General features: G+C 41.1%; 1 protein-coding gene across 1 annotated transcript in view; it reads left to right on the top strand.

Annotated features, from left to right (window-relative positions):
- The first annotated feature begins 1,255 nt into the window (after window positions 1-1,255).
- Window positions 1,256-12,368, top strand: part of MOB2 (MOB kinase activator 2) — a 108,296-nt gene continuing 97,183 nt past the window's right edge. Inside the window, exon 1 of the mRNA XM_065755174.1 lies at window positions 1,256-1,445. Within this exon, the coding sequence (XP_065611246.1) occupies window positions 1,429-1,445 (17 nt within the window). The 5' untranslated portion in view covers window positions 1,256-1,428. The remainder of the gene's footprint in view (window positions 1,446-12,368) is intronic.

The following is a 12,368-nucleotide window of genomic DNA, read 5'->3' as shown; positions in this document are numbered from 1 at the left end:
GAGAGAGGCCTCAACAGAGAAGAACACAAAATGCTGGGTCTCCCTGAACGATTCCTGGGCTTTTCAATGGCTGAAGGGAAAAGGAAAAAAACTGAAACAAACAAAACAGTAGCTGTAATATCTGCAATATCATTTTGACAACTGATATAAACAGTCAAATAATAATCATAAGTGAGATATGCACAAATGCCTCATGACATTGCAAAGTACAATAGAAAAGACTAATAAAATAGATGTCAGCTTTCTGAATTGCTCTCGCAGCATTAATTCCCTCCGTGCCAGTTGCTGTATGTTTTCCTTGATACAATCAGGAGGAAAACATCTAATCTGACATGACAAATTCATTGTATTAGGAGTCATCTCTGCTTTAAAACATGTGTCATATGACTAAACACTCTGCTCAGGGTACAATGCACCCCTCAGTAAAATCGGGCAGAGCTCATCCTTAAATGCCCTGCCAAAAATATTCCCAACAAAGGCCAACAAGAAAACATAATTCAAATGAGGGACATCTGTTCCCTAATGTTTGCGGATAATGACTGGATCAAGTGTCTGCATAAAGGATAATTATTTTCTGCAGATGGTTTGATCCGATATTTTAAACATTGTGCAAGATCTTTGTCTCAGCCGCTCTGTGAAGTATGTGGGGTTTTGCTGGCGTGAGACCTCTTTCCCACTTTCTGATTTTATAAACGCAAAGGTAGGTAAATGTTAAAGTTAAAAAAGGCAAAATGAAGCATGTATGTGTCGTGCAGATTTCAGAGGGGAGCCTGTTTGCGACAGTAATGGCACAGTATGGTTGATCCTCAACCAGCCTGCAGAAGTCGGTGCTTCCCTCAGGAAGCTGCTGGTCTCAGGCAAGAACGATCTTGCCGGGAGTCCAAGGATGCGTCTGTGAGCCACCGTAGGAGCAGTTTGTAATCCACCTGTGTCCAACGTGTGTGTTCACCCCCATATCTGTGAATAGCTCCACCAAAGTCTGTGGCAACCGGAGAGAAGGATGTCACACTTCCGCATTACTACACACCAATAAATGCCTACGACTGTGGAAACAACCCGCTTGGACGTTTAGAACCGAAAAGATCTGTCCTCTCGGTCAGCGACACTGACAGCGCGAAGAAAAGCACCGCACTACATTTCCCAGCGTGCACCGGGCGGCGGCCAGGCACGGGGCCGCGGGGAGGGAGGGGGACACTTCCGGGTTGGCGGCCGGCGGGGCGGGGCGAGCGCCGTGTGTTTACTTCCGGCCGCCGGAGTGCGCGAGTGTCAGAGCGAGGGATCCGGCCGCCTCGCGAGCGGAGCCGCAGCCGGGCAGCGCCCGCCGGGCCGCCAGCCAGCCGCTGGGGCGGGGCCCGCGGGGACCTCATGAGCGGGCGGTGAGAAGGACGCGGCGGCCGCTGGAGCCACCCGGGGCGGCGGGACCCAGCCATGGACTGGCTCATGGGGTGAGTAGGGCCCCCGTTCCCTCCGGGAGCGGCCGGCCGCCTTCCCACGCAGGTGCGAGCGGAGCCGTCGGGGCGCGAGGGCGAACCTTTGGGCGCGCGCCGCGGGACGGCGCCGCGGGACGGCGGGTGGCGGGCCGGACCGCACCGCGCAGGGCGGAGCCGCTGGGTGTGACAGCCCGCCGGGACGGACGGCAGGAAGAGGTGCGGAGGAGCCGGCCTCGGCCGTCGGGAGAAGTCAAGTTTTCATTCCTTTTTTGGCCGTGGGAAGGGCGGGCGTCGCGGGGCGCAGCGCTTCCTGCCGGCTGAGCGCGGGGATGGGACCGCGTCACCTCGCGCTGGGCACGGGGGCTCGCCGAAATGCGAGCGGCTTTCTGTGGGGAGGAAGAGGAGGCTGAGACCAAACCCGCGCCGGTGGGCTCGGGTTGTCCGGGATTAACAGCGCTAATTGCGCGGAGGACAGGAGGGAGCGCTTGGCTGCTGGTTTTAGGTTTGAGAAGCTCAGTGCGGGAGAGCACGGTGCTGCTGATGGCAGTGCCCTGATACACCAGCGCTGTCTGAAGGAGCGCGTCTGGTTGCTGCTTGCATGAGCTGTGCTCGTGACCTGTGCTTAGGTGAACTGTGAATAATTCTGCTTCCAAATCACATGAGCAGTAGGTCTATGCTTCAGCTCAACTAGACTCACAGCGGTTTCTGCTGCCTGCAGATCTTTTTTTCTCCCTTTTTTTAAACAGTGATTTAATCCTTAGCCTGAAAGCCATCTTTGTCACCTTGCTTGTGTGATGTGCCTAGAGATACAATGTGAAAACCTGTTTTGTCACAGTTGCTAGATTTGACCTGTTAAAAAGACTGTACGTGTTTGCCTGTGTTGCCTCTAATCTGCAGCATAACTCTTGAAAGCATGGCACTTGCTAATTATCTTCAAAACAGATGTAAAAAAAACCTCTTGAACCAACTGTCAGTACCAGCTCTGCTTGACTTCAAGCTTGACCCATGAGTCTGATGGATGTGAACACTCAGTATCTGTGGAGTAGGGTTATCCTCCAGCAGGCTGAGCAGCAGAATTGGAAATGTGTGAAAGGAGATGCCTTCTATGCCACATACAGCAGTTCTTGTCTTGCAGCCCTCCGACCTATACTGTGTTGACGTGCTCAGTGAATGTGGCTGGTTTTGATATTTCTTTTCATGACAACCATACAGCACAGGTGGCTTGTTTTTATTTTCTTAGTAGAAGTTGAAGTGTCAGCACTGTGCTACAATTAGAAAAAAGCGAAAGTCAATGCTTGGCAGAATGTTTGCATCAGCCAAAGTGGCTCAGTTATGCATTGGTACTTATTTTGTGCAAATTACGTTGTAAAGCAGGAAAGAATCAAAGCGGAGTTTGGCCATACTGTCAGTGTGTTAAGGTATCAATTTCCTCCTGAGAAAATATTTTAGGTCTTTTGAAGCTACTGTGAAAAAATTGGTATTGCTGTATACTTGTTTTTTTTTCCCTTAGTGTGTGGATCCATCATGCTGGAAAAAGGCTTGCCTGCTTTCCCATTGTGTAAGAATGGATCCTGAGTCACTTGTACATTGTGTATTCATTCTCAGCTATTTCCTGATATATTTCTTGCTTGACCAAACCCACCAGTGCTCTTCTTAAATCTGAGTAAATCTGAGTTTTGTTTGTAGATTTCTTAAGGGGTTGGGAGATGTGATGCTGCAGGAAGAGAGAGCATTGATATTTTGAAGGGAAAAGGGGAGGGAGGCCTGATGGACGTTAAGCTGCCTACATTATTCTTGTTGTTGGCAACAAAGTGTAAATGAAAACATCCTTCTTGCTGTTTACTGAGAAAGAAAGTAAAGATGTTTTTCTGTCTCAACAGAAGTCTGAGTAATGTTGCTCACTCAGCCTTTCTCCACTGTAAACTTCAGCTGTTCTCTTATGTGCAAAGGGAAGGGCAGTAGAAATAGTGGGAAAATAAATTGCTCCCAGTAACCTCTCAGATCTTGTGTCTGCTGCTTGTTGTGCCTTAGGAGAGCAAGACATATTGCTATGCATCTTGGCGTTGACACTCATGGTGACAATCACTCTTTGCTTAATGAATATTGTCACTAATAAAAGTACCTTGATCTTTCTTATTCTGTACTGTTTGAGTAACGTGCTGGCTTGCAATTTTATTAATTTTATTGCATGAAACTTGCAATTTTGTGTGCTTGTTTGCAATAATCCATCGTGTTATCAGCTATGCTTTCATAATGTTCAGTGTAAGAAATGCTGTCTGTATTCAACTTCATATTACTGAGATATCAATCTTCAAGTGCAAGGGTGTTAAATTAGGCAGCAATAACAAGTTGCTTCTGTTCTAGATCTCTACCCTTCAAGCTTGTTGTGTTTACCCTACAGAAGATTTAGAGTGATATCTGCTTTATTCCTTACTGTCTTCCCCTCCAGTCATGTTCTGGAGTGTGGGGGAAGGGTGAGTTCTAATCATACCACAAAGGGCAGCAGCCCAAGTGTCTCTGATCGCCTCAGAGTGCTTAATATACAAAAACGGAAGCTGAAGCTTATGAACAATAGTGAATTTATTATGGATTAACAAGCAGTTATAGGCTTATGTTGTCGCACAGCAAAACTTCTCTGGATGCTGTTTTCTGTTTGGTCGAGTGCTTCAAAATCCAGTTAAGTTGTAGGGAAGAAAGCTGAACAAAATGGGCTGTTGGCACATTACAATAAGATCTCAATTTAACATCAAAGTTAAACACAAAGTCACTTCTCTGGTTGGTTAGTATCTTTTATCTTTCTAGGTTGGTTAGTTTATTTTCTTTCTACTGTGCATAGCCTTAATAATGATACTGTTGAAAGGCTCTGGCCTTTTCAGTTCTCTTAAAGTATACATTTTTAGAAAGCCTTTTTTGTTTTACACAAAATATTTTCAATGCAATTCACACTGGAGATCAGTATTGCATAAATGTTTTGCCCATTGGTATTTGATGGAGCTCTATATTACTCTTTAAAAGAGATTCCAAACTTTTGTGTTACAGATAGCACTGACTGTTCGTGAAGTTCAAAGTAGCAACAAGGACAGGCATTATTTATTCAGTTATAAAACTTTTCAATTTGGTTTTATAATTCATAATTGCAGAGGAATAGGAATTAGGAAAGGGAAGGAATTAGTGGTACTAATAATCCTGACTTGGCATTATGTTTTTGAATATCTGACTGCAATGTCTGATTCTGTAACAAATTAGTCTAATCAAAGGAGGATTGTGTACTGTCATTATTTGATAAGCTGTTCCTTAAAATACTTTTCTTCTACGCTCCTCCCTTTTCTTTAAACCAAGAATTACCTGTTAAAGCAAAGGTGTTATTTTGTGCTGCATCTGTGCTATAACTGGAACCATGAGAACTTCAACAGTTCAACATAGTTGTGATGTCAAAGCAAGTCTGTAGATGCGAATTGAACTGGAAAGGAGTTTCTTCTGCAGGGATGAGCTGGAGGGCTTTGTATAGGCAACTGGAAAAGCCTGCATCATACAGCCTTATAAACAGGGACTACTAGTGAAGGAAAAGAGTCATCTTTAACTATTTCCTTTGCTTCTATTAAAAAAAAAAGCAAATGGCTTCTCAATTCTTGCTCAAATGACTGTGAGTACAAGAGAACTTAGGTGTCTTCAAGAAGTGAAATGCTGCCTGTAAACTCTTTAGGGAAGATTCTTTAATGTTGGATGTATATTACCATTCCCTCTGCATCAGAGGATGGAGTTATTCCAGGATCAGAGTAAGCAGTGACTTGACAAAGGTATAGAAGAGAAGAGAAGGCTGTGTGTGATAGGGGTTCATTCTGTCTTTAGTTCAAGTTGCAGCCCTTGCTGCTTATACTGTCTCAGCTACCCATATTGTCATACCATTCACTGCTCAATTATGTGTTCCTTCTTGTGTTGCCTTGGTGATGTGAAAGAAGAGCTTGAACATGATTGAAAGTTACCTTTTTCTCATATCCTGGCCAAAGTTCTTCCATATCATCAGCTTTGGGGATGGTAAGAAATCAGTGGCCTAGAAAGATGAGAAAAATACAGGCAGTAAAAGAAAGAAGCAAAAAAATTGTGCCTGGAGAGGGTACAGACATCTTCACTCTGCTCAGGTGCCCTGTGGCCTGCTACCATAGAGCAAGTGGATACAGCTGTAAACTGAAAACTGTCTAATCCAATAAATCAGCCTTTATGCTTGCAAATTTGTCATGACAGTTAATCCATTGGAAACACAATGTATAATATGCTGTTTTGTATAGTCTTCGTTTGACCAGGACAAGTAGTCAGAAAGCAACTTGTATTCAAATTCAATCATTTAGAGCATATACTATGTTAATGATTTTTAACAAGCAGTGCAGGAAGTCTTCTTTCAGTCTATGTACTGGTAGATTTGTCTAGTGCAGAAGGCCTTAGCTCTAAGTGTCAATGCACTAAAACAAAACTAGCAGATCTTCTGTGTCCCAACAGTGATTTTGAAGGCTAGTAGAAAAGCAATGCAACCCGTTGTTCTTGCTGTCTTCCATACTGCATTTATGGCAGTGTCTTCAAAATACTGCCCAGTTCAAGATATATTCTGGTGAAATATGAGCGATATTATTATGCATAGAAGTCCTAGCACTGAGCTAAAACAGCTGAGAGCTAGAGGTAGAAAACACAGTGTTCCAGTTCTGAGTCAGTAACAAGTCCAATATGCTAATTTACAGCTGTTAGGCTAAATCCTTGTTGCTTTTGAATAGGATGCATTAATTGTGAGGAACACATCTTGTAGTGGGAACAGAGAGAAATTACACTGTTTACTTAGCTGTCAGTTTGTCTTCTGTATAATGCAGTTGAACTGAGAGTAGTGCTGCTGTCTATATCTAACAGACCTTTATGTCAAGCTATGTAGCTAATAATTTTCATTCTAAGTAATGCTTGAAAATTCCTAATTAAGTCTTTCTACAAAAAGGAAAAATGCTGGAAGTTCTTCAGCTGCTGTAACAGTAAAGAATGCTTTTCTCCCCTTCAGTCCTCTCCAGTGAAGAAAGTCTCCTGTCTTTACAAGCCAGACCTCCCCCCATAAGCCCTTCTGCAGCCTCCCACCAATCACAGCTGCACTGTGTGTATCCATTCTGCTTTTTAACTGACTTCATGACAGGTGTTTCCCCTGCTTTGCATTCTCTGCAAATTCTTGGCTTTGTGGGTTGTTTTCCCTGCTTTGAAGGAGCTGAAAATAACTTGGAACCAGTAAAACAGATATGTCCAGTCCCATCGTGCAGGAAGTATTTGCATGTTCCTTACCTATTCCTGTTCATAGGTATAACATCATTACCGGTGGGTCCCCAGATTGCTCTTCCCAGCTAAGTCTAGGTCTGTCTGTGAGCCATTTGCACTCAGCTTACTGTTTACCAGTGAGACTTCAGTTTTATTTCCTGTACTTTCACCAGACATGAGCCTTATCTCTGCTAAACCAGAGGTTACCTGTCAAAACAATTTGTATAACATCCACAAGTAAAGGAGTATCTCAAATACTAATTTGTAATATTCACATGGTATATGTATAATGGTGGGAAGATGCTACTTGTTTGATGACCAAGGAAACTCTTCTAGCTGTAGAAGAGGAATCCATACTGGACAGGAAGATCAGTGTGGTTTGAACTGTTCAGTTTTACTCTTACTTCTCTCTGGTTCTGAAGGGGTTCGAGTGCATCACTGAGTATGCTACTACTGCTTTTCTGCCATATAGTGAAACAAATACTAAAAGATAACTGCAAAGGCCTTTTCTTGGAAGTGTCCTGGCATGATTAGTTATCAATTTATTGCATTTGTTGGCAGAAATACTGAAGAAACCCTACTGAAACCTGTGTTACTTTAGCAAACCACTGGACTTGTATCAGTTAGGCAGTTACTTGCCTTCAATCAGTACAACGTACATGAATCTTGGCTTGGTTTTGTAAGAGCGTTCTTTTTCCAGTAAGAATTTTATTTAGGATGAAGGGTAATATATCAATCAATATGAAATTGATTATCTTATTTTAGGATCCTTAGTTAAAAGAGTTGAATGCTCAAAAAGAGAAGCAGTAGTTTCTTAACATATACCTGCGTGTTTCTTAACATATACCTGCGTGTTTCTTAACATATACCTGCGTGTGTTCTCTGCTGTTATGCTGGCTGGTAAGGTAAAGATGCTCATCTAGCTGAAAACTAATCTTTTATTTCCCTTCCTGTTTTTCCTCTCAAGAATAGTTCTCATCTGAATGAGTTCCTGAGGCATGTTTGTGTGGCCATTTGAGCGATGTAAATAGCTCTAGGGAGTTGGTGGGAGCATAAGGTTAGGGAGAAGAGCGTTACTTTTCCGTGGCAGCAAGGATTTAAATCAATTGGTTGTAATTGTGAAATGGCATGATTGCTAGTGGTAATATTCCGAAAATAATTAGTGATTTTTCTGATGATATATTCTACTTGAACTGTGTGGAAAAACTGCAGAATCTGTGAAAATGTGAGATGCTCTGACTGATATCTTGGAGCAGATGTTGGACTCAAAATTCTGTCAGACTTCCTGTGAGTTTGTTACATTTAGTTTTTGGCTACATGATATAGTGAACTAGATACTTAAGTATAATTCAGAACTTATAATTTACTCCAAATCAGTTTTCATTTGTGTGAGAAAAGTGCTAGCTCTTCCATGATGTAGATGTGAAGGTAGCAGAATTTGGGGTGTCTGGCTGAATCCAGAGATCTGATTCAAGGTGAGAAGCCTTGTTCTGCGTTATGGCCTATATAGCATTGCCATATTTCACTGGCATTTTCCATCTTGTTACATTTACTGGATCTGGGCCCAGAGCACGAGTACTTGAAAAAGTAAAATGAACAGGAGACTGGAGTTTTTAGATAGCTGTGTATACAAGTTTGAACTCGGTTTTGTCAGATCTGTGTATTCTGCAATCACTGCTGACCTATCAAAAAACTTTAATGTGGGTCTCTGCTAGTGGAATGCTATCAAAGTAATCTTGTGCATCACTTCTAATGCATGTTCTGCCTTCCAGAAATGGTGATGAGGTTGTGAGATTATTAAGTTCAATTTCTAACTACCCTCCTTAGTAGTTTTCCCACTGGTCTTATTCTACAAGAACAGCAAAAATTTAGCCTGTATCCTTCAGTGTGATAAGCTTCATAATGCGTTATTTTATTCTTTTTTTTTTTTTTTTTTTTTTTTGCAGTCATGATGTTGATCATATTACTGAATGTTGCTACATGAGTGAGACTGCCCAGGGAAGAATGGTTTCATGACTGACTGCTTCAGCATTTTGAAAAGTTGCGTTCAAGGAGCCTCCCTGCTCCTGAGGTTATGTGCAATAATTGAAAATAATTCAATTTCTGAGTTATAGGGATGAGTGTAACTGTAAATTGCTGAACAGCAGTACTGTTATTTTAGTGTTTGGGGGGGGGGGGAATAGTGACTTTCACTGAAGCTGGTCTTGCACTCTTATTAATTTCTCTCAGTTGAAAGTTCTTCACCCAATCCACAAAGCTGTTTTCAGCTGGAAAGTGGGACTGCATGAGCACTGAATGTACAAATTAAAAAAAAAAATCTGAATGTATTTTGTCAAGGCCTTGAAGAATGTCAGAAATCAAGCTTGAATCAAGACAGGAATGACTGTTACAGATAATTTTTTTTCCTATGAACATTCATGGTAAATCCATTGAGCTAAAATGTAAGCTTGCAGAAAAGTATGTTCTCTTGCAACCATCTTCGGTGGTTAGAATAAAATTAAAATGATCTGGGCACGGTAACCCAAGCTCTTCAGAATGTATCTGCATGTTCTTTTCTTCCACTGTACAGGTTAGAAACGTGTGTCGAATGCTTTTATCATCAGTGTTCATTGAAGGTATCATGGCTGTTTCTTCTCTACTCTGAAACATAAATGAACAGTTGGGATTTTGACCTGGGATGTTTTCTGGTGTTTGAACGTAAACTGCAGAACTTGTGTGAAACAGGTTGTGTAGAGGGGACTTGGAGGCTGTTTTTTTTTTTTTTACTGCTCAATTTCACGACTTTAATGCTCATTTATTGTAAAATTTCATAACTTACAGACCATCTTTCTTTTGTATGGTGCTTCTTAAAACAGCAGGGAGTTGTTCAGGAAGGACTTGGTGACATAGAGCATAACTGAATAGGTTATACAAAACTGGATAGGGTTGTGGTTTGCTTTTTTTTTTTTTTTTTTACACAAGGTGTTTTGTGTCTGCTTTGTGGATGGGACTGCCCTGACTCAGGTTACAGGGTAAACTCTGTGGTTTCAAGTTTGTGTCAGGTCTGATAAATTATAAGTAGCTTTCTTTTCATTCAGTCTTCTCTCTGAGGATAGGTAGGTGTTTCTGGAACTCCAGTCTGTAACCTTCATGATTGCCATGTCTTACAGAGTGCTAGTGTGACTGCTTTCCAGTGGTTATAAGAGGATAGAGGGTTAATAACTTGTTAGGGCAGCAGATGTACCTGCAGAAGGAAGAGAAACTTTAGGGCAGACCTGTATCTCTTGTTTATGTTAATAGACTCTCTTGAGCAAAGCTTCATTAGAACTAAAACTGTGTGTTGGCTGAGTAAATCTCACCTGCTAATTTAGCAAGGGAATGGTATATATATATATATATGTGTGTATATTTTAAGGAGTGGACTAGCCTACATTCAAAAAACCACAGGTTAACACTGATCTTGCCATTTAGTAAGGTTATCTGAATTTCTTTTAGCAGAGGAGAAATAGGAGAATTTGCAGGTTCTGGTTTAGGGTATCCAGATCATCAGATAGACCTTATTCTCTCCAATGTTTTGTTTTCTTCTCTTCAAGTCATACTTTCTTAGTTTATTTATAATTTCTGTTTGGGGTGGATGTGTTGCTGTGCAGTCCTAGCATACTTACTGGTCTCTTCTGTGTTTCTCTTTTGTGGCAAGATAGTGCGGTGTTTTTTTTTTAAGTAGCATCAGGCTGATTGTCGAAGTCTAATTCCTTTCAGACTGGTAAAAGGTGGATAGGAGAAACAGTGAAAATAGTATAGAAGTCTAATGATTGTTTAGTTCTGTTTAACTATAGTATTAATCTTGCAAGATAGAGGGTCTGCTGGGTGCCCCTATGCTAATGGATTTTCAAACATTAGAGGGAGTTTCTGCACAGAATTCCTCTTCTGGATTGATATCTAGCAGTAGTTGTCCTTTTGTCCTTATTCTACCCCTTTCTCATTTAGTTATTGTGGCTCTATGTGTTAGGAGTGATTTTTGAAGGCCACCCTGACATTTCATCTATTAATGTTTCTTTCTAGATGTATGATGGCATTTGCCATATTATCTGGCATATCGCAGTTTTTTGCTTTGGTTTACAAGTACTGTTCAAAATGCTGCATTTGGTGGTTTGTGTTCCGATAGCCCCAGCGTGTCTGTAATGAGGCTTTCTTGCCCCACCCTGTTGAATGTGGTTGTACTTGTCCAAGTTACTTGAACCTGTTGAGGCTTGAGCTGGTGGTGTAAAACCACTATGGGAGCTTCTCTTTGAAAAGACCATTCTGTGCTAATACTTGTCAAATGCAACTAGGTATTTAGCTTAAAGATTGTAGACTGTGTGCTTGGTTAACTTGTTAGAAGAATAATTTCTGTTTTTACATTGCAATATAAGGTTGTTCTTGTTAATGTTGTTTTTCAAGTTCCTGTGTTTTCTAGGCTTGTATTCCAGGCAGGAAATACCCAGTCATCCACTAGAATGTAGGCAGCTGTTTGCTGTATATGGTGTAACTTTTCAGGTGGACAAAATATTGTTTATGTATATTCACAGGCCTTTTTTTTCCTCATCCTTGTTAATGGAATCAAGGTTCTTGTTTAAATTGTGTCTGTCTTGTTTGGCGGTGGAGTGAGTACGTATTAAGCTAGCTGGTTAGGAATACATGGTATTAACCATCATGTTAATGCAGAAGCATTTTTAGTCTTTTCTTATTCTATTTACTTCAAAAAAACAGTACTGAGTAGCAGATCTGAATTGTCATCTTTGTACATCCTATTCTAAGAAATGGATGCTTCTATTTTTCAAGAGACAAAAATCTGCTGAGAAGGATGTACTTTGTAATAGTCAGTTCTACTTGTTTAGTGTGCTAGCTCTCCTCAACGTTTCTGAACCAAGCCAAAAATGTGAGATAAAGATGTTAAATATTTCTTTGGACATATTCAGAAGTTAAGCAAGCTTCACATTAGCTTACTCTGCTGACAACTTTTGTGAAGGTTTTAATGTGTTTTGAAGTGTATGGTTCATATTCATTCTTTTATATTAAGCTTTTTGCATGAAAGCTTTTCTAAGTAGAGTTTAAAATTAAATAAGACTTTTGAAAGCAAACCTGAGGATGCATGGGATACATCACCAGAGTAATGGTCCACAGCACTGAGAACAGCATTTTTTCTTACAACGAGCAAATATAATTTGAGCAAGGAGAACACAAATATAGGAAGAAGGGAAGTGCTTGTCTGTATAATGCAACCTTGCTAGCACGCACATCATCATTTCTCAGTTGTTATAATAAACAGTAATAATTTGCTAGAGTTACGAAGACCTTGATAGTTTTATGACAATACTGAGCACAGTAGTATCTTATGTAGAGCAGTTATCTCCAATTGAACTGGAGCACAGAGAATTTGGATCCTGCTGGTTTCAGTTCATACCTGTGTCACTGACCAATAGGAACAGCTTATCATTAATCTAGATAGATGTCTGTGTCATGATGTGTCACAGGTGCCTATTTTGCAAGTGTGTGCTTGCAGTGTGTTACTAGTATGACACAGTATGCTGTCTCAATTGGTATCTGTTGTGACTTTTAATTGCCTGTAGCTGTGAACTTCAGCGTAATCCCTGTGCCAACAGTTCTTGTCCCATGGCTTTTATCTATTTATCTAATCAT

This window comes from Cyrtonyx montezumae, unplaced genomic scaffold, assembly GCF_038088225.1.
Source record: "Cyrtonyx montezumae isolate F1298 unplaced genomic scaffold, pur_monq_1.0 scaffold_10, whole genome shotgun sequence".
Taxonomy (NCBI): Eukaryota; Metazoa; Chordata; class Aves; order Galliformes; family Odontophoridae; genus Cyrtonyx; species Cyrtonyx montezumae.
Note: the sequence above shows the minus strand (reverse complement) of the source record. Positions and strands in the feature narration are given on the sequence as shown.